The sequence below is a fragment of the Hemiscyllium ocellatum genome, chromosome 23, assembly GCF_020745735.1.
Source record: "Hemiscyllium ocellatum isolate sHemOce1 chromosome 23, sHemOce1.pat.X.cur, whole genome shotgun sequence".
In the NCBI taxonomy this organism is placed as follows: Eukaryota; Metazoa; Chordata; class Chondrichthyes; order Orectolobiformes; family Hemiscylliidae; genus Hemiscyllium; species Hemiscyllium ocellatum.
This window is the reverse complement of record NC_083423.1, coordinates 29,656,739-29,678,690: the sequence shown is the minus strand read 5'-3', so window position 1 is coordinate 29,678,690 and position 21,952 is coordinate 29,656,739. Positions and strand designations below refer to the sequence as shown.

At 39.6% G+C, this 21,952-nt stretch overlaps 1 protein-coding gene across 4 annotated transcripts in view; it reads left to right on the top strand.

The window, feature by feature from the left end:
• The window catches only part of LOC132826725 (voltage-dependent calcium channel subunit alpha-2/delta-1), a 668,330-nt gene that overhangs the window by 501,854 nt on the left and 144,524 nt on the right, over window positions 1-21,952 (top strand). For all 4 annotated transcript variants that reach the window (XM_060842844.1, XM_060842843.1, XM_060842845.1 and 1 more), the window contains 4 exons: window positions 3,697-3,855; window positions 6,660-6,764; window positions 18,411-18,489; window positions 18,635-18,684. In XM_060842844.1, the coding sequence (XP_060698827.1) occupies window positions 3,697-3,855; window positions 6,660-6,764; window positions 18,411-18,489; window positions 18,635-18,684 (393 nt within the window). The remainder of the gene's footprint in view (window positions 1-3,696; window positions 3,856-6,659; window positions 6,765-18,410; window positions 18,490-18,634; window positions 18,685-21,952) is intronic.

Genomic DNA, 21,952 nt, shown 5'->3' with positions numbered 1-21,952 from the left:
TATTTCTTCAGTTATCACCCTTAAAGGTCTGGGGTTTAGTCCATCTAGTCTAGGTGATTTATTCACCTTTATTATTCAGTCCATCAGCCATTTCCTTGTTCCCCATTACTATTCTCCAGCATCATTTTCCAGTGACCCAATGTCCACTTTTGCCTCTCTTTTGCTCTATATATAGTGAAAGAACCTCTTTCAGTCTTCCTTTTATACTACTGGTTAGCTTATCCTCCTATTTAATCTTCTCCCTCTTTATTTCTTTTTTTGTTGTCCTCTGTTGGTCTTTTTAAGCTTGCCAATCCTTTGGTTTCCCACTGCCCTTTGCCATGTTATATGCTTTCTCTTTGGGTTTTATGCTATCCCTGACTTCCCTAATCAGCCATGGTTGCCTCATCTTCCCTGTGGAGTATTCAGTATAGAAGTAGACCATCTGGAGTCCATGCAGGAGTTTCCCTCTATTCCTGCCTCCCTCTCTCACTTGCCTAGCTTCTCTTTAAATGTATCTATAGTATTCACTTTGCTAATATGTTCCACCACTCTTTGGGTAAAGGATTTCTTCTGAAGCCCATACTTGATTGTTCTTTTGTTTGCTATCTTACATTGTTTTCTCATGTGGCAAGAGACCATCAATCTCTCTTTCTTCATTCTATGAAAAGATTTAATTATTTTAAATACCTCTCTTGAGTTACCTCTCAGCCTTTATTTTTTAAGGAAGTAGAGATCCAGCATGTCGATTCTTTGTCTATTATTTATGCTGGCATGTTTCTGGTAACATCCTTGTAAATTTTCTCTGCAACCTTTCCAATTCTTTATATCCTTTTACTAACAGGCCAAGCTGAAATGCACACTGTACTCTTAAATATTCCCTCTGACCTAATCCCATCTGTATTAACTTGATTTTTCAATCTATAGAGCAACTTTCATGCGGATAATGAAAGAATCAAGTCTCACCATGACAAAGGCCTTTAGCAAAGGCATCTCTATGTCACAGACAGAAACATATAAATTAAGGAGCTTTAGAAAGTGCGCTCTTTGGAGGGAGTGATAAATTGTCTCCAATATATCACTGTTTGCATCCTCCACAGACATCAGTTAATACTGATTTGGTCAAATGGCCTGTTTCTGCATTGCACTGTCTGTCCACAAGAAAATGTTTGTTTATATTAATACAATCCAAATAAAATTGTACCAGTATGTCAACTGACATGAATTTGAAATGAAAATCATTGTCACAATCTTTGTTATATGCCACTGTATAACTGCCTAAAGATATTAAAGATTTCTATTAAAGTGGATTAATTAAGGTGTTTTAGATGATTAAATATAAAATATAAGTGCAGGATAATGGAATCACTGGCACAAGGCCAGTTGTGGTAGAGCATTATATCAAGCAATAGGTTGGAGTATGAAATCAAACATTTAATGAGCCTGGTGTCCTGGTGCATGAGCACTCAAAATATATTGATCAGGATATCAATGGAGGTTGGTGCGGGAAGTGGAAGGTGACCCCTTAGGTGGTAGAGAAGTTTTTAAAAATTCATTTATAGGATGACGTTGTCGCTGGTTAGTTCAGCATTTATTGCCCATCCCTAATTGCCTATCGGACAGTTAAGAGTCAACCACATAGCTGTGGTTCTAGAGTCACATGTAGGCCAGACCGGACAAGGATGGCAGTTTCCCTCCGTAAAGGATGTTGGTGAACCAAACCGACAATGATTCATGGTCATCATTAGTCTCTTACTTCCAGATTTGTATTGAATTCAGATGCCATCATCTGCCATGTTGGGATTCCCCAGAATATTACCTGAGTCTGTGGATTAACAGTCCAGTGATAATACCACGAGGACATTGCTTCCCCTCAGGTTGAGAAACCAGAAGACTTACCCCACATGTTATGTTTTAACTCCATTTGCCGGATTTGTTTTTCACAAGTTCTTGTCCACAGGTCACTTTGATTGATAGGCTTGGTCTTCAGTCAGGTACAGTGTCTGTAGGTTAGGTTGCAGGAAAAAGTTGGTTGGCTCAGGAACCCATGGCGCCTTGTTCTAATCCTTTGGCTCCAGTGTGTTAAATGCAAGTGTATGATCCAGTGAAAGGCTATCAAATCTCTGAACTCAGGAGGCAGTTACCAGTTCCTGGAGAATCATTCCAAAATGGGACACAGGATAAGGTGGGGAGGTGGGATCTGTGGGCATGGTGTTCAGATGATACTGCCATAGAAATTTCAGCTGAGCCTGGGATACTTGTGGTGTGTCTAAATGCCTGGATGGTGATATTGTGGGATCATACAAATGCCGGCTGGCCATGAAGAAAAACCTCTGCTTCTCTAGACCCATAAGCAGACTGATAGAGTCACTTACCCTCCCTCAAAAGTGATGTCCTTGACTCCACTAAACTGCCAGGTTTCTCAAGGTTTGGAAAACCTACTTCCCATTGTTAAATTTGAATTTATTTTTTAGTCAGGAAATGTGGGTGCTATTAGCCAGGCCAGTATTTATTTCCTATCCCTTATGTCTTCTTGAGCTCTTGTAGACCACATGATTAGATATTGTCAGTGTCGTTAGGGATGGAGTACCAGGTTTATTATCAAGGAGCAAGGAGGCATTGCATCTGTTCCCCATGCCCTTCAAGGTGGTAAAATTCACAGGTTTGGCTGATGCTGTTGGAGATTTGCTGTGATATATCTTGTTGATCTTGCATGCTGCTGTCACTTTGTCACTGGTGGAGGATATGAATGTTCAAATTAGTAGATGGAATGCCAATCAAATGGATTTCTTTAACCTGTGACATAGTGGTAATGTCACTGGGCTAGTAATCCAGAACCTCAGGCTAATGTTCTGGGAACATGGGTTTGAATCATGGTATGTGGCAAAAGTAGGAACCAATAAAAATCTGAATTAACATGTTGTAAAAATGCATCTGGTTCACTCATGTCCTTTCAGAAAGGAAATCTGCCCTTTCATAGTCTGGCCTACATGTGGTTGATTCTTAACCACCCAACAGATAGTTAGGATGGGCATTACCCACATTCCAAAAATGAATTTAAAGATAAAATTGGGTATCTTTTGTGTTTTTGGAACTGTAAGCCTGACATGTGTTTGGTAAAAAGTTGAAAGGCTTTGGAAGTCAGGAGATGGCAGAATTTCCAGAATCCAGAACCTGATGCTGTCACTACACTATTTACATGACTGGTCCAATTAATTTCCTACACAGTTATAAGATCCTGGATATTGATGGCAGAGATTCAGCAATGAAATACCATGGGATATCAAAGGGACTTAGTTGTGTTGTCCCTTGTTGCGTGTTGTCATTGCCTGGCACATTTGTGGTGCAGATGTTGTTTGCCTGTTATAAGTCCATGCCTGAATGTTATCGAGTTCTTGCAGTATCTTTACATGGACTGCTTCAGTGGCTTGTGAATAATGCTGGATATTGTCTAAACATGATTGAACATTCCCACTTATGATCTTTTGATAGAGGGAAGGCCAGGATTGAAATAGTTGAATATAGTTATGTCAAAGATTGAAGGTGGACCAGTAGTGTAATTATAGTTCAGATTGGATTGGTTTTGCTTTTTGTGGACAGAACATATTTGGCACTTTTCCATATTGTCATGTAGATGCCAGTGTGATGACAGCGTGAGACCAAATTAATGTATTAACGTAATTAATTTTTTCTGTTTTCTCTTTTCCTATATTTCAGTTCAACAATCAAGCAAAATCTGTCAGCTGCTTCAGACACCTTGTGCAAGCTAATGTTCGGAATAAGAAGGTTCTCAAAGATGCAGTTAATCAAATACAGGCAAAAGGGATCACTGACTATAAAAAAGGGTTTACATTTGCTTTTGAACAGTTGCTAAATGTAAGTTGCTATTTATGTTCCAAATGATTGCATGGATAACACCATATTGAATTAGTTCGGAAATTAGGTGAGATATTTTGTTGTCATATTTAGTTTTAAAACAATAGACTGAACGTTATTCGAGTAAATACAAGAAAATATCATTGAAACATTGAAATATTTAATATTTGGTAAGTGAATGGCTGAGGACCAATTCATTTACTTCATATTCATCAAAACACAAACTCAAGAACAAAATATATCAAAATCAACAGTGAACAAGGTCATTCAGGACCTGTGGTCTAGCTCTTTATTTAGTCCCACTACTGTATTCTTTTTTCATTACTTTGTACATGGTCCGCCCTCAAGTATTTAATGGAATTCCTTTTGAAACATACTACTGAGTATGCTTCCACCATCCTTTCACAAACTGTGTTTCAGATCACAATTCACTGTGCAAAAAATATTTTCTGATGTAACCTCTGATGTTTCTTCCAATCATTTAACTCTGGCCTTTAGTCACTGGAAGCAGGCTTTCCTTATTTACAATATCGAAACTTCCATCATGGTTTTGAGTACTTCTACCAAATCTTTTTGTAGCTTTAACTAATTGACAGAGAACAGCCCAGCTTTGCCATTCTTTCCAAGTGTCTAATGTATGTCACGGTTCAGTGCTGTCTCATAGAAATAACCCACCACGATGAATAATTCATGTAGAATAGTGTTATGATACCAGCTGATGTTAATACTGAATAAGTCAGATTCCAGTCTGAAACCTGGGTTGATTGACCTACACTTTGTTTCTTTTTTAAACGTTGAAGTTCAGTTAATGAACACATTTATAAGAGTTTGCAAGTGTACTATTAGCATAATGAATAAACTATCATTGGACAAGAAAAAAACATGAATTGTATTACACTAAACAAAAAACTTTTAAAAATTTTGCTGCAAATTCAACAAAAGACTCAAACTTGTAATATTATTTTTATGTCAGTGATATTCTTGCGAATTAAATCTCCATCAAGGATTTACCAGTGTCTCCACACCAAGGTTTGTTGCTTAGGCTGGCACAGTTGCAATTAGTTTCCTTCTGACAAATTCCTACACATTCACTAGATGCTTTTGCCTTAGCTGGTATCTCTCCCTGAGACATCTAAAATAAACTCCAAACTAAACTCACTGTTACTTTAACTTCAAAGGAAACACATGAGTTCCCTAATGTTAGTTCCTAGTTTCTTGCTGAACTTCTGAAAATAGTGTTCCAGACTTTCATTTCTATTCTCTAGCACAAACATGCACACAACCACTGACTGACTCCCTTATGGAATTCTCCCTCTCTACCTCCGTGTTTGTGGATCTGTCATTCGGCAAAAGAACAGTATTTATTTCCTGTTAGTTCCACGCTAACTACTAACCCTCACTTCTTCACTTAAAGGGTAATAAAACCTTATTAAAATGTCTATAAGCAAACAAGCTGACAGACGTCATGTCACCACGACACTGAGGACAGCTCCAAAATGAAACTAAAATCATGTATTCCCCCCTTAAACATATGTTGAATATTCTTCCTTACAATAGGACGCCTGGTTTCACTTAACAGACTGAGCAAGGTTTGACTTCTTTCACCTTGGTCACATTTTATATCTTGGCTTTTTATGTTAAAGGAGTTGAGTTCCATCTATTTTCATTCAGCCACTTTGCAACACAGTAAAGAAGAGAATTTGCAATATTTAAAATATTTTAAAATGATAGGAATACCACTTTAGTATTCAATTGTGATATCAACATTTGTTTTGAATTAATTGCTTTTATGAACTAGGTAACCCTATTTAAATAGTTCCCATATGTATATGAAGGTGCCTTTAAACAGTGACTGTAGCATTGGTGCAAATCACAACTGCTTTTCATTGATGCTGAATCTAAATGGATGCTAAAAAATACAAAGATATTAAAGAAACAAAATTATTGGGATCATATGGCAGAAATGATGTGTAGTTATTATTAGGTATCATGATGTTTGATTCTTATCTGCAATTGGGGTTAAAGGATGAAAATTATTTAAAGTTGTCAAGATGTTGTAAACAAAACAATGTGCCTAGTTGTTTAATGGATAGACAAGCCAGGCCATTTCAGTTTGGGTGCAAGAGGGTTAAACATGGTAGTGTTTTTTAATCATTCCAAAGACCTCAGTTAAGTTCATAACTACTGATTGCTTCTGTATGCTTACCTATTTTCAATGAATATATCAGTTGGGCAGTTCATAGTCAATGCCACAGTCCAGGGAAACATTAATTGCATTTTTCTTAGGAATGAAGAGAGGTTGCTAGAGGTTATGTGGTATAATTAGAGTGTAATAATATGAGTTTTCTATTTGATTCCTGGGCTTACAACAAATTACCCTAAATATAAGGCAGGTTAAGAAATGACTCAGTCCATTTAGAGCAGGGGTTACTAACTGAGTGATCTGAAATGATAACCTTAAAGAGTAATTGGGGTAAAAAGCCCAAAAATGTATCAAAAACCTGATGAAGGGCTTATGCTCGAAACGTCGAATTCTCTATTCCTGAGATGCTGCCTAACCTGCTGTGCTTTGACCAGCAACACATTTGCAGCTGTGATCTCCAGCATCTGCAGACCTCATTTTTTACTCAAAAACCCACAAACCTAGGAAGTCAAATTTGAAGACCAGGAATTATTAAAAAAAAAGATATTTTTATTGCAACATGTCATTGTGAATGCAGTAGATTTAAGAAGTATCTTATGAGTTTCAAATTGAAAGAAAATAAATTGATAGCAGAGTAATGTTCCCTATTTCTTCACTGCAGTTCAATGTTTCCAGAGCTAATTGCAACAAGATCATCATGCTATTTACAGATGGTGGGGAAGAAAGAGCCCAGGAAATCTTCACAACGTACAACCAGGACAAAAAGGTAAGTATTTGTGAAACTGCTAGTTTTGATTTTAAAAATGCAAAGCTAATACCATTAAAATTTTTTTTTATAGTGGATGAAAATGATCTCAGTGAATTTGGCCACATAATAAATATACTATAGCCCAATAGAGTACATATTTTGTCTTGTTTGCAAAAATGAACTTATTGAGACTGGATCTATTGAAACTGATTTTCTTTGGCCAAGAATTATTCAGCTTAACTTAAAAATATAATATGTCGTGAGAGAATTAGCTGACATTATCGTGCTTTAAACCTGGATGTGAACATGTTTCCCTGGAGGTGAATAATTTCTATTAATTGGAAAGCTAAGCATAAACTGGTGTCAGATTAATTGCTTGCTAAAATTTTAGTGTATTTGTTTGAAAGATATAACATTATGATGGTAAGAAATGTATTCATCAGTTAAACGATATAAGTTTAGGAAAAACTTGTACTAAGAACAAAAGTTTGACTCCTCTGCTGAACAAGAATTTGTCTACCTCCATTTGCTAGATTTGCTTTTCCCACTTGCTTAACCTGTATCAAGGCACTGATACATTCTTCTTATATCCTCTTAAAATATTTCCTATCTATCATTGCATTATTTGAAAAATTAGCCATCATGTCTCCAATCCCCTCATCTAAGCCATTGACTAGGTCCAGAATAGCCTGCTCCCTTGTGGGCTCCATGACAATCCCCTCATCTAAGTGGAGTCTGTGTGGGTGGAATTGAGGAACCACAAAGGCAAAAAACCATAATTGGAGTTGTGTACAGACCTCCTAACAATGGTCAGGACCAGGGACGCAACATGTTCCGGGAAATAGAGAAGGCATGTCAGAAAGGCAAGGTCACAGTGATCATGGGAGACTTCAATATGCAGGTGGACTGGGTAAATAATGTTGCCAGTGGATCCAAAGAAAGGGAATTCTTGGAATGCTTACAGGATGGCTTTTTGGAACAGCTTGTCATGGAGCCCACAAGGGAGTAGGCTATTCTGGACCTAGTGCTTTGCAATGAACCAGACTTTATAAAAGATCTTAAAGTAAGGGAACTCTTAGGAAGCAGCGATCATAATATGGTAGAGTTCAGTCTGGAGTTTGAAAGAGAGAAGGCAAAATCGGATGTAATGGTGTTACAGTTAAATAAAGGTAATTATGAGGGCATGAGAGAGGAACTAATAAGAATAGACTGAAAGCAGAGCCTAGCGGGGAAGACAGAGCAAAAATGACAGGAGTTTGTGGGTATAATTGAGGACCCTGTACAGAGGTTCATCCCCAAGAAAAGAAAGATTATCCAGGGAGGGATTAGACAGCCATGGCTGACAAAGGAAGTCAGGAAATGTATTAAAGAAAAAGAGAGATCCTATAAAGTGGCCAAGAGCAGTGGGAAATCAGAAGATTGGGAAGGCTACAAAAACAAGCAGAGGATAACAAAGAGAGTAATACAAAAGGAGTGGATCAAATATGAAGGTAGGCTAGCCAGTAATATTAGAAATGATAGTAAAAGTTTCTTTCAATACATAAGAAACAAACGACAGGCAAAAGTAGACATTGGGCCACTTCAAACTGATGCTGGAAGCCTAGTGATGGGAGATAAGGAAATAGCAGGAGAACTTAACAAGTACTTTGCATCAGTCTTCACAGTGGAAGACATGAGTAATATCCCAACAATTAAATGGAGCCAGAGGGCTGAGTTGAGTATGGTTGCCATCACAAAAGAGAAAGTGCTAGAAAAGCTAAAAGGTCTTAAAATTGATAAATCTCCTGGCCCCGATGGGATACATCGTAGAGTTCTGAGAGAGATGGCTGAGGAAATAGCGGAGGCATTGGTTGAGATCTTTCAAGAGTCACTGGTGTCAGGGAAAGTCCCGGATGATTGGAAGATCGCTGTTGTTACCCCCTTGTTCAAGAAAGGATCAAGACAAAAGATGGAAAATTATAGGCCAATTAGCCTAACCTCAGTTGTTGGTAAAATTCTAGAATCGATCATTAAGGATGAGGTTTCTAAATTCTTGGAAGAGCAGACTGATTAGAACAAGTCAACATGGATTTAGTAAGGGGAGGTCATGCATAACGAACCTGTTGGAATTCTTTGAAGAGGTGACCAGTAGGTTAGACCAGGGAAACCCAGTGGATGTGGTCTATCTAGACTTCCAAAAGGCCTTTGATAAGGTGCCACCCGGGAGGCTGCTGAGCAAGGTGAGGACCCATGGTGTTCGAGGTGAGCTACTGGGATGGATTGCAGATTGGCTGTCTGACAGAAGGCAGAGAGTTGGGATAAAAGGTTCTTTTTCGGAATGGCAGCCGGTGACAAGCGGTGTCCCGCAGGGTTCAGTGTGGGGGCCACAGCTGTTCACGTTATATACTAATGATCTGGATGAAGGGACTGGGGGCATTCTAGTGAAATTTGCAGATGATACGAAGTTAGGTGGACAGGCAGGTAGTACTGAGGAAGTGGGGAGACTGCAGAAGGATCTAGACAGTTTGGGAGAGTGGTCCAGGAAATGGCTGATGGAATTCAATGTGAGCAAATGCGAGGTCTTGCACTTTGGCAAAAAGAATAAAAGTATAGACTACTTTCTAAATGGTGAGAAAACTCATAAAGCCAGAGTACAAAGGGATCTGGGAGTGCTAGTCGAGGATTCTGTCAAGGTAAACATGCAGGTTGAGTCCGTGATTAAGAAAGCGAATGCAATGTTGTCACTTATCTCAAGAGGGTTGGAATATAAAAGCACCGTTGTGCTACTGAGCCTTTATAAAGCTCTGGTTAGGCCCCATTTGGAGTACTGTGTCCAGTTTTGGTCCCCACACCTCAGGAAGGACATACTGGCACTGGAACGTGTCCAGCGGAGATTCACATGGATGATCCCTGGAATGGTTGGTCTAACATATGAGGAACGGCTGAGGATTCTGGGATTGTATTCATTGGAGTTTAGAAGATTAAGGGGAGACTTAATAGAAACTTACAAGATAATACATGGCTTGGAAAGGGTGGACGCTAGGAAATTGTTTCCGTTAGGCGAGGAGACTAGGACCCGTGGACACAGCCTTAAAGTTAGAGGGGGTCAATTCAGAACAGAAATGCGGAGACATTTCTTCAGCCATAGAGTGGTGGGCCTGTGGAATTCATTGCCGCAGAGTGCAGTGGAGGCCGGGACGCTAAATGTCTTCAAGGCAGAGATTGATAGATTCTTGATGTCTCAAGGAATTAAGGACTCCGGGGAGAATGCTGGTAAGTGGAGTTGAAATGCCCATCAGCCATGATTAAATGGCAGAGTGGTCTCAATGGGCCGAATGGTCTTACTTCCACTCCTATGTCTTATGGTCTTATAAATTGTTAAAAAGCTGAGGGCCCAGTACAGACCGCTGCAGGATCCTATTCATCACATTCTGCCAATCTGTAAAAGCCACATTGCTGCATAATAACTGTTTGCTTATATACAATCTTCCATCCATTGCTAGCATTTTACCCCTCTACCACCAGCTCCTTCTTTGTACAATAAACCTTTATGCCAAATACCTCTTGGAAATCTGTGTACACCATGTTAACACGCTCCTGTTTTCATCTTGAGGACTCAGACACTCTAAAACATTGTAATAAACTGGTTAAACATGTTTTCCCTTTCACAAGATCATACTGACTCTTTCCTGTCGTCTTGAGTTTTCTCAAGTGTCCAGTTAAAGCCTCCATAATTCTAACTCTCCACAGAAGACATTCAGCCAACTACGCAATGGTTTTGTGCTTTCTACCTCCCTCCCTTCTGGAATAAAGAAGTTGTACTTGCTGCTTTCCAGTTCAGTGGAATATTTTCAGAATCTAACAGATTTTGGAAAATGAACACCAACACATTGTTTACCTCATTAACCACCTCTTTTGAGATCTAACAATGAAATGTCTCAGGACCCAGAGACTTCCAACCCCCAGTTCAATGGCTTTGCTTAGTATCACTTTCACAGTGATTATAATCTCACCAAATGGGCTTTTAAATGTGGCATCAACATGAGGGATGCCAGTATAGGCCAGGACATCTTGGTAACAGTGAGTAGGTCTGGCCACGAGCAGTGGGAGAATGAGGCTAGCATTGAACGAGAAGAGCTCCTTTTGGGACATGATAGGTAGTTAATAAAGGTGTTTTAGGATGATCGCTCAGAAAAGCTGAGTTGGCTTTGCAGAGAGAAACCTTTCCTAAAACTCAATGAAAATTTCACTTTGCCAAAATATGTTAAGATTCAGACCCAACAGACTGTGGTTTCAACTAAAAACCACAGAAAAGATGTATTAGATGTACTGGGTATTCAGCAGCAATGGACAATAGGGCAATACATAATCTAGGACAAAGCACAACATCCACATACATTCACACCCTCCACCAGCAATACTCAGTAGCAGCATGTTTCATTTGCAAGGTGCACTACAGAAATTCACCAAGGCTCCTCACTGTTCAAACAACACTTTTCAAACCAATAATTGATTGCCGCCATCTAGAAAAACAAAGGTAATAGTTGCATGAGAGTACCAGCACCTGAGAGTTTCCCACCCTCCTGACCTGACTCAGAAATACAGTATATCAGCATTCATTCCATTTGGTAGATTAATATGCTGGAAATCAATTCCTTGTTGCACCATATAGACTGTTGTGATTCACAAAGACAGTTCGCCACCTCCTTCTCAAGGGCAACTAGGCTTGGGCAATGAATGCTAGCTATGCCGGTTAAAGTCACATCTCATGAATGTCTTAAAAAAAAATCCTTATCCACACTTTTCCATATGAAAGTAACAAATGATGAGACTATTGCCTATTCTTCATTAGTAGGAACATAAGAAAGTACAGGGCTACAAAAGATGCTCCAATGGAGCTACTCAGACTGAAGAAAGGAGCATTTAGTTCTGTCTTGGACCTTCGAATCCTCCTTATGATGCTGTCAGAAGAATTGATGTGCTGGATCGAAGTTACCCAAAATATGTCTTCTATCCCCTTTAAAGTTTCAAAAGGAGCATGAAAGATCAAATGTATAAGACAGAAGCACAATATTGGAAATCTGAAAGATAAATAGAAAATGACAGAAATATTCAACAAGTCATTCATTATCTGTGGTCATTGATGAAAGGGCATTGCGATGAAACATTAACTCTGCCTCTCTCTGCTCAAATACTTCCTGATGTACTGAGTACTTTGCACATTTTCTGTTCTTAAATCAAACATATGTTTCTCATATTTGCACAAGGGTATGAAAAGCATCCTTCAGATATCAAACATGGGGAGTATTATCTGACCAAGGTATACATTTTGGCTGTTTGAAATCAAAGATTTAGGGGTGAATAATTGCTTTTCATAGTGGAAGCAAATTCATTGCAATGTTGTGGTTCTGTTCGCCGAGCTGGAAGTTTTTGCTGCAAATGTTTCGTTCCCTGGCTAGGGAACATCATCAGTGCTGTTGGAGCCTCCTGTGAAGCGCTGCTTTGATGTTTCTTCCGGTATTTATAGTGGTTTGTTCTTGCTGCTTCCGGGTGTCAGTTTCAGCTATAGCAGTTTGTATGTGGGGTCCATGTCGATGTGTCTGTTGATGGATGTTCTTGCCGCTTCCGGGTGTCAGTTTCAGCTGTAGTGGTTTGTATATGGGGTCCAGGTCCATGTGTCTGTTAATGGAGTTTGTGGATGAATGCCATGCCTCTAGGAATTCCCTGGCTGTTCTTTGTCTGGCTTGTCCTATGATGGTAGTGTTTTCCCAGTCAAATTCATGTTCCTGGTTGTCTGAGTGTATGGCTACCAGGGATAGCTGGTCGTGTCGTTTTGTGGCTAGCTGATGTTCATGGATGTGGATTATTAGCTGTCTTCCTGTTTGTCCTATACACTATATAGGACAAACAGGAAGACAGCTAATAATCCGCATCCATGAACATCAGCTAGCCACAAAACGACACGACCAGCTATCCCTAGTAGCCATACACTCAGACAACCAGGAACATGAATTTGACTGGGAAAACACTACCATCATAGGACAAGCCAGACAAAGAACAGCCAGGGAATTCCTAGAGGCATGGCATTCATCCACAAACTCCATTAACAGACACATGGACCTGGACCCCATATACAAACCACTACAGCTGAAACTGACACCCAGAAGCGGCAAGAACATCCATCAACAGACACATCGACCTGGACCCCACATACAAACTACTACAGCTGAAACTGACACCCGGAAGCGGCAAGAACAAACCACTATAAATACCGGAAGAAACATCAAAGCAGCGCTTCACAGGAGGCTCCAACAGCACTGATGATGTTCCCTAGCCAGGGAACGAAACGTTTGCAGCAAAAACTTCCAGCTCGGCGAACAGAAGCACAACAACGGACACCCGAGCTACAAATCTTCAACCAGACTTTAATTATTGCAATGTTCTCCTGAACCTTAATCCAATGCATGACAACTGCCATTTGCCCATATCTCCCAGTATAATTTCCCAATCAATTGATTTCAGGACAAAGCTGGCAGTCTAAAAATATGGTTTTGGCTTATTTTGCTGAGGAATAATGAGTTGGAAGTAATATTTGAACAATGCTGTGAAGCAAAACATTAAAGAGGGCTGCAGTACAAGCCTTGAAGAAATGTGTTTTCTGCTATTAACAAAAACACATCATATCAATGAACACCATTTCAGACTTGTTTTTTTAGTCAATCAGCCACTTAGTTCACTTGATGTGGTCAACTATTTGATGCATTCATCTTATGTGATTTCGGAATGGTAAGAAAATAAAATGGCTTCATTGATTTTTTTTCAGTGTCCTAATAGAACTAAGTCACTGATTTTGACTGAAATATTTAATTCAGACCCTTCTATAAATTGCTCCAGCTGTTCCCATACAGGAAGTTATGTTTGTGCTTGTTCTTTTGTTATGTGTATTTACAATATCATTTGGACTTATGCCCATTGTAAAATTGAGCATGAACTTATTAAACTGGCAACTGAGGACTTTTTCCAGGAACTGAATGTTTCAGAGATCCTTTCGTGACACAACTTGTTTTATGTCTGTTATTAACTGGAAGTTTGTTACGGTCTTTGCCCTTGATCTGAGATGTGAAAAAAAAATTAACAATGCCACATGGCCACTTTTACTGTAACCATACACTGTGAGCCAGCATCATATCTTGGAAAAACTCAGCAGGTCAGGCAGCATCTATGGAGAAGGATACAGAGTTAATATTTCAAATCAATACACTTTAATCAGAACTAATGTCAGAATCATAATAGGTTTTAAGTAATTGAAAGCAGCGAGGGTGGGAAAACAACAGTGGCAGCATTGTGAGACAATTTAGTAAATGGAAGAGATTCAATGACAAAGGGGTTGGTGGAATAGTGCCGACGGCAATGGTAAAGGGATAAGTAGAGAAACCAACATTGGCAGAACTAGAGCAAAATGAAAAGAAAAACGAAAGTAAACCTGGAACTAGTAAAAATTTAGGAAAGAAAATGGGACATGGATTAGGGTCTGATATTGTTGAATCTGGTATCAAATCTGGCAGGCTGTAGAATGTTTAAACATGAAACAGCCTTGCCGAGTGAAGATTAAAACTCTGCCTCTGATGTCTGGATTGACATCATGCATCAGGAATGGGTGGTTTGCACTCAGTGTTCTGGGCTGTGGAAGCCCATAAAATCCTCCCTTTGTTTTGGACTTAGCACCTTATTGGTTGATCTAAACCAGCTTCCAGCCATGAAGAATATTTTCATATTGTGGCCTTGATTACTCATCAGCTTGCCACAATTTCACACTGCTGTCCAAATAAAAGAATGCTATATTGCAGTACAATTCAACAGTTTATTAGGGCTATAATACCTATTAGAAATCCAATTACAAATCAACACAGTTGAAAGAGATATTGATAGAGCTGGGACATGCAGAGTCTAGTGATTGATAATTATATTACTCTTTAGTTATTGAAAATCTTAACTCCTAATTATTTTATGAATAAAGTATATTTTTGAAATAAAAAAAAGGGTTTGAACAAATATTTGGAGGTGCCGGTGTTGGACTGGGGTGGACAAAGTTAAAAATCACGCAACACCACGTAGAGTCCAACAGATCTATTTGAGCACAATATTCTCCATAACCACCTGATGAGGGAGCAGCACTCTGAAAGCTGTTGCTTCCAAATAAACCTGTTAGACTATAACCTGGTGTTATGTAATTTTTAACTTTAAACGAATATTGTTTGGCTGCCAGGACTGACTGAGGCCCAGTCCCCAGATTCCATTCTACACCACTCTACACCGCTTCTGCTTCCTCAAAGCTGAAGTCCTGTTTGGTACACAGCTCCTTTAACTCCTCTCCCTCGTGCTGTTTGGCTCTTCCTCCTGTTTTATGGAGCACGTTGGGATTTTTTTTTGTTACATTAAAAGGCCATGCAAATGCACATAATTCATGTTCATTTTGAAGTCATCTTTGCTGGAGTTTTGGTTTTGCTTTGTTTCATATCCAATGATATCTCTGTAGCATATGGCATTCTTCTTTGATATAAGACATACCTCCACTTTGGGAAGCTTCATTGGGGTCTCTTCCAAATCGAGCTACTCATGATTTACACATAAACCACAATAGAAAGAGGAAGGTTTGTTGTGGTTTCAGTTTGGTATGGAATATTGGAACAACTGATTTGGCATGTCCTAAGAGAAAAAAGGCTAATAGACTGCTCAGGGAGAATGGGTTATTACCTAACACTAATGTTTCGACTGTGTCAAATTTTAGAGGATTTCGTCGGGGGTTTTTCTCCACAAAGTCCAGCACATTTTCTCAAGCTGTTAATTCATTAACTATATACACCACTCCTATTTAGTCCCTCTCATGTAATGCTCGCCCAAATCTACCACCCTTCATAGCTGGAAGAAGTTAGCACTGGCTAGATTTCCCAAATGGATTGGCATCCCTGTTACCGGTGCCATCTTTGAAAAACGATTGTGGACTAGGGACAAGCAGTGCCCTATATGGTTTGTGGCAGTTGCAGTGGACATGGCAGATATGGGGAAGTTGGTGCCCTGCTCTGTGGACTGCTGCCCTAAATGTCCTGGTGGATGGGGTGTGCAGAGGAGGACAAGCCTCTTCCCATAGGATTGGCAGAGGAGGCTACAACACCAGACTCTGCCAGTTTCGTCCGAGGTTACAACCCAGACCAGTGCAGTCTCAATCATCCAGAGAACTGCCCAGCAGTGTAGAGAGGAGATTAAAAGCCTTCCTCACTCTAGCCAGGGTAAGTGCCAGTACCTGTTGTCTGCTACTTCCATGTTGGAAAGGATAGCTCTGACAACAAATTCAAATGGAGTGCATGAGGAATAGTTTCCGAGAGCAATATATCCTGGAGCTTATCTTGGATTTAGGAATGGGTAATGAAGCAGGTTTATTAAGTGACCTCAGAGTACAAGATCCCTGAGGAAGTAGTGATCATAAAATGATTGAATTTAATATTTGGATTGTTTGTGAGAAGCTTGGATCGGAAACAACTATTTTTAACTTAAATAAAGAGAATTACCATGAAATGAGGATAGTGTTAAATAAGGTGAACTAAGCAGATAGATTTGTAGGAAAGACAGTAAACAAGCAATGGTAGGCATTTAAGGAGGTAATTCATGACTGAGCAAAAATGTATCCCAGGAAGGAGGCAAGATTTTGAGAGAGATAAACTAACCATGGATAACCAAGGAAGTGGAGAGATTGTAAAGTTGAAATAAAAAGTATGTATGGAGGCAAAATCGGTGATAGCTCTGAAGACCGGGATAAATTCATAATCCAGCAAAGGAAGACTAAAAAGATAATAGAGAAAAAATAAGCAATGAGGGCAAACTAGCAAGGACTATAAAAATGGATAATCAGAGATTTTTAAACACATAAATAGGAAAAGAAAAGGTCAAAGTGAACGTAGGCCCCTTAAAAATGAATCTGGGGAGATAGTTATGGGAAACAAAGAATTGGCAAAGGAGTTAATGGATATTTTACGTTCTTTTAATGCTAAATAAGCACCATTACTGTCACTAGGAAAGTACTATTGGACAAACTAATGGAGCCACAGGTGGATAAGTACCAGGCTCTATTTGTTTACATCCTAGGATTCTAAAACAAGTATTTTGTAGAAAGAAGCTGCTTTCTATAGCATATTTCAGCTCATTGCAACTAATTAAATGCTTCTGAGGTGTTATTACTGCTGTAATGGAAGAACCAACAGCAGCCACTTTGTACACAAGGTCCCACAGCTGCAATAAGTTTTATGATGATGTTGGGACTAGATTGTTCTTGAGACTATAATCCAAAACAAAGTTAATAATCACTTGAAAACTCACAGATTCAAGCATTAACTGAGAGAGACACAATCCTCAGCATGTTGGTCCGTTAGGAGGGAATGTTAGTGAGGGCAGTTGAGTTGCTGCTGTGTCTATGGATTTGCAGAATGTGTTTGATAAAATACTAAGTAACAGGCTTCTTCGCAGAACTAAACCCCTTGGACTTAAAATGACAGTGCTTGGATGTGAACTTGACTATGAGACTACAAGCAAAGAGTAGTAACGAGTCATTGTTTGTGTACATTCCTCTGGTTTGACAATGGTGTTCCCTACAGTTCTGATCTTTTTATGCATATTTTTCACCTGGATTTGAGTATACAGAGGATATTTACAAATTTTGCAGATTTCATAAAACTTGGAAATGTTGTTAACAAGGAGGCTAGTAGCAAACTTTAGCAAGAAGTAGAAAGACGGTGAAATGGGCAAAAGAAGGAGGATGGAAATTTAATGCAGAGAGGTGTAAAGCAAGGAACTTTAGACTTTTAGAAAGAAGTATCAGAACAAGCATCAGAAAGTGAATGGTACCATTTTAAAAGAATTGTAGGAGCACAGAGACCTGGGAATCATTTACACAAATGTTTGAACATAGCAGAGCCAGTTGGTGTATCAGCTATAAAATCATATGTATTTATTAATCATATTTTTAAAAACATAGTGTGTACAATCAAGGAAGTGAACCTCAACCATTGTAGATCGCTAGTGAGGCTTCAGCTGGAGCATCGGGTCTAAATCTGGACTTCAGGAAGTATGTTGGAAAGAATGCAAAGAAGATTTAGAATTTGATCAGAAACGAGAGCCTTCAGTGAGTGGAAAGTCTCAAAAAGCTGAGATTGTTCTCCTTGGGGTAGAGAATATTCAGGGGAAATGTAACCGAGATGTTTGAAGTTATTGGTGGCTTTCAGTAGATAGGGAGAGATTGTTGCCACTGATAGAGGACACAGATTTAAAATCATTGGTGGCGAAACCATCTGGGAAATTAGGACATTTTTAATGCAAAGAGTTTTTATGATTTGGAATTCAATGACAGTAAAGGTATTCACAGGAGATTGGTGTTAAAATTACTATAGGAATTTGTTATAAATTTAAAATGATAAACATTTGAAGAGCTTTGGAGAAGCAAAGGGCTCTAATTTGACTGCTCTCATGATGACTTGAGACAAGCCTGATGGGGCCCATTCATTCTGTGCTGCAAAATTCTGCGATTTTCTAATATAACTTTTACCTTGCATGAAGATACATTAGGATATTGTAAATGTGTTAATAGCACATTCAAGATTTCCTCATTTACTACATAGTTATGTATTTTCATGTTAGGTGCGAGTGTTCACCTTTTCAGTCGGTCAGCATAACTATGATAAAGGACCATTACAATGGATGGCCTGCACCAATAAAGGTATTTATGACTTAATTTCTAAATATGACCCTAAAAGATATGTATTCAGTGAATAGCTGTCTGTTTTTAACTACCCCATTCCCACTTTTCATTAGCTTAAAGAAAATGACTGAGTACATTATGAACTGTTATTTCTTTATTTCAGGCTACTTTTTTGAAATTCCTTCCATTGGAGCAATACGGATAAACACACAGGTAATAATGTTACACTTCAACTTACTAGGCTGAAACTATTCAGTTTTTACATACCTTTGTATTAACTCCAGATTTTTTAAATAAAAAATATCTAAGAACCGATTAGATGATGGGTAATTTGTAGGTAAATACAGAGAAATCCTTTCTGTGGTAAAACTTGTAAATGATATTTGATTTGTTTGCACGTTATACTGTACTGAATGCCACCTATCACATTGATAGTTTGCCATCACCTTTGCTTGAACAGCCCCACCAGTTTGATTTAAACCGCTCCTGGTTAGTTGTTGATTTCTATTGGCTGCTCCTGAGTTACTGTTGTTGGGGGTTACCATTTAAAGGTGCTGACGTTCACTGGGAATGTTATAAATTCATGGATTGAGCTCAGATTGTGTGTTTTCAGTCTTACTGCAGTGGGTTTGTTCTTCCTTGGCCTGAAGTATGACATGGAGAACATAAAAAGGTGAGCAAGACGAGGACAATTTGCTAAGTAAGAGAGGAGGAGGGTAAAAGAAAAGAACTTGAATTGAATCGAATTGAATCAAATCAAATAGAATCAAATCGAATTGTGTACCAAGACACAGTGAAGAGCTTTGTCTTGCAAGCAATACAGGTAGATCACATAGTTACGTAGCATAGATAAGTAAATAATCGGAAAACAGCGGCAAAACAAAAACACAGGTACAGGCGAATGCTAATACTTTGTAAGACCATTCAGTATTCTAACAACAGTAGGTTAGAAACTGTTTTGAAACTGGCTGGTGTGTGTGGTCAAGCTTCTGTACCTTCTCCTCAGTGGTAGAGGTTGTAAAAAAAACATTGCCAGAATGGGATGGATCTTTGAGAATGCTGGCGACCTTTCCTTGACTGTGGGCCTAGTAGATGAATTCTATAGATGGGAGGCTGGCCTTTGTGATTTTTCAGGCCAAGTTCACTACTCTCTGTAACTGAATGGTACAGTTGCCATACCAGGTAGTGATACATCCAGACAGAATGCTCTCTGGCACACCAAGAGAAGTTGGCAAGGTTATTCGCTATCATGCTAAATTTTCTCAGCTGCCTGAGGAAGAAGAGATGTTGTTGGGCCTTTGTAACCAGTGCATCCACATGAAGAGTACAAGAAAGGTTGTTGTTGATGACCACTCCCAGGAGTTTGACCCTCTCCACTCATTCCACTTCAGTGCTGTGAATGTGTAGGGGGCATGAATAACATCTCGCCGAAAGTCAATAATGAGTTTCTTGGTTTTACCGGCTTTGAGAGCTAGGTTGTTCTCAGTGCACCATTTTTCCAGGTCTTCCACTTCCCGTCTGTAGTCTGTTTCGTTGCCATCTGAGATTTGACCAACTGTGGTGGTGTCTTTAGTGAACTTGTAAATGGCTTTAGTCTGGTATTTCTTGATGCAGTCTTGGGTATACAGCCAGTACAGTAGGATACTGAGTATGCACCCTAAGGGGGCTCCAGTGTTGAGTGTTAGTGAGGATGAAATATTGTCCTCAATCTTTACTGACTGTGGCCTGTGGGTTAAAAAACTGAGCATCCAGTTGCAGCAAATGAGGCTTAGTTTGAGATCACTAAGTTTAGTAATCAGTGTCGAGGGGATAATAGTGTTGAAGGCTGAATTGTAGTCAATGAGTAGGATTCTTACGTAGTTGTTCTTGATGTCAAGATGTTCTAAGGGAGGAGTAAAGGGCAAGTGATATGGCATCTGGCGTGGATCTGTTGGCCGAATAGGCAAATTGGAGTGGGTCAAGTGTAGTGGGGAGGCTGGAGTTGATTAATGCCATGACCAGCCTTTTAAAGCACTTCATGACCAGCGAAGTTAGAGCCACTGGGCGGTAGTCATTGAGACATGCTGCATGAGCCTTCTTAGGCACAGGGATGATGTTGGCCTCTTGAAACAGGCAAAGACAGTGGCTAGCTGCAGGGAGAGGTTGAAGATGTCTGAGAAGACCTCTGCCAGTTCATCTGCGCATGTTCTGAGTGCACGGTCTGGTACTCCATCTGGTCCCATCGTTTTTCTTGGTTGTTGCCTTTTATGACCACGGGAAATCTCAAAATGTTTCACAGCAAATTAAATCCATTTAAAATGTAATTAATGTTGTAATGAAGGAACGTAATCATTGATTTGCATACACAAACTCTCTAGACAGTAATTTGACCAAAGAGTCTGTTTTTGTGATGTTGGATGAAGGATAAATATTGACCCTGTCAGAACTTCCCTGCTCTTCTTCAAACTATTGCTTTGGGATATTTTACACGAAAGGACAGAGGGGACCTTGGATCTTCATCATCTTATATGAAAGATGGTACCTATAACATTGCCTCACTCTCCCAGCACTGCATTGAAGGGTCAGTGCTGGGTTTTGTGCTCAAGCCTGGAAAGGATCTTGTCTCCATAGCTTTATGACTGGGAGTAGAAAGAGCTACCAACTCAGCTACCTCTGTGGAGGAGAGGAAGGCTCTCAGCATGGTCATCTTGTGCCTTTTTTCCTTTTGTATCTGTAACAGAAAAACACAAAGTTAGGGTTGTAGTAAGGAGGGTGCATAGAGGTGTTGGTGGCAAGGGAGTGAGAGATGCGTGCACACAACACCTGCCGCTTCTAAATCAGAAGAAGGTTGTGGGATGAGAGCAAGTGGGAATCAGGATGAGAATTAGGTCTGAGCATGTGCAATCTCTGTTGCAAATGCACAAGAGATGACAAGCATCACCACCTCCATCTGGGTGAGTGCATACAGGCACTATATCCCCGAAGATTGAGGGTGGTGTATCAGGATGTATGATGCATTCTGTTTGCTTCATGTCTCAATAACTCACAATGGCACCAAGCTGCAAAATGGGGATGTGATGTGAAGCGTACAAAGGTGAGGTGAGGTGTGAGGCATAGATCGATAGAGATTGTGGCAGAAAACTGGCTTTCCAAAGTGAAGGCTAGTTTTTAGTGCTGCTAACCTTGCATGAATTTGCTTCAAAGATATAGGCTGGGGTTAATCACACATTCAATCCCTCAGCATATTTTCAAGACTATCCAGTTGGGCCCCCATGGCGTCATCATAGATATGTTCCTGCTCAGGGCCTTATATCTTTGTTATTTATAAAGGAAGACATTATTTCAAAATTCAGACTGCAGTGAATGTACTGGAGTTCAGATACATTGAGTTGCAACACATTACCCTTTCCCTTCTGTGACCTGAGTTTCAGTCCAGTTAGATTGCTGGGAAGAAGCCCTTCTGCCAGCCATGCCCACAGGTTCTAAGTGTAAGTGTCTGGTT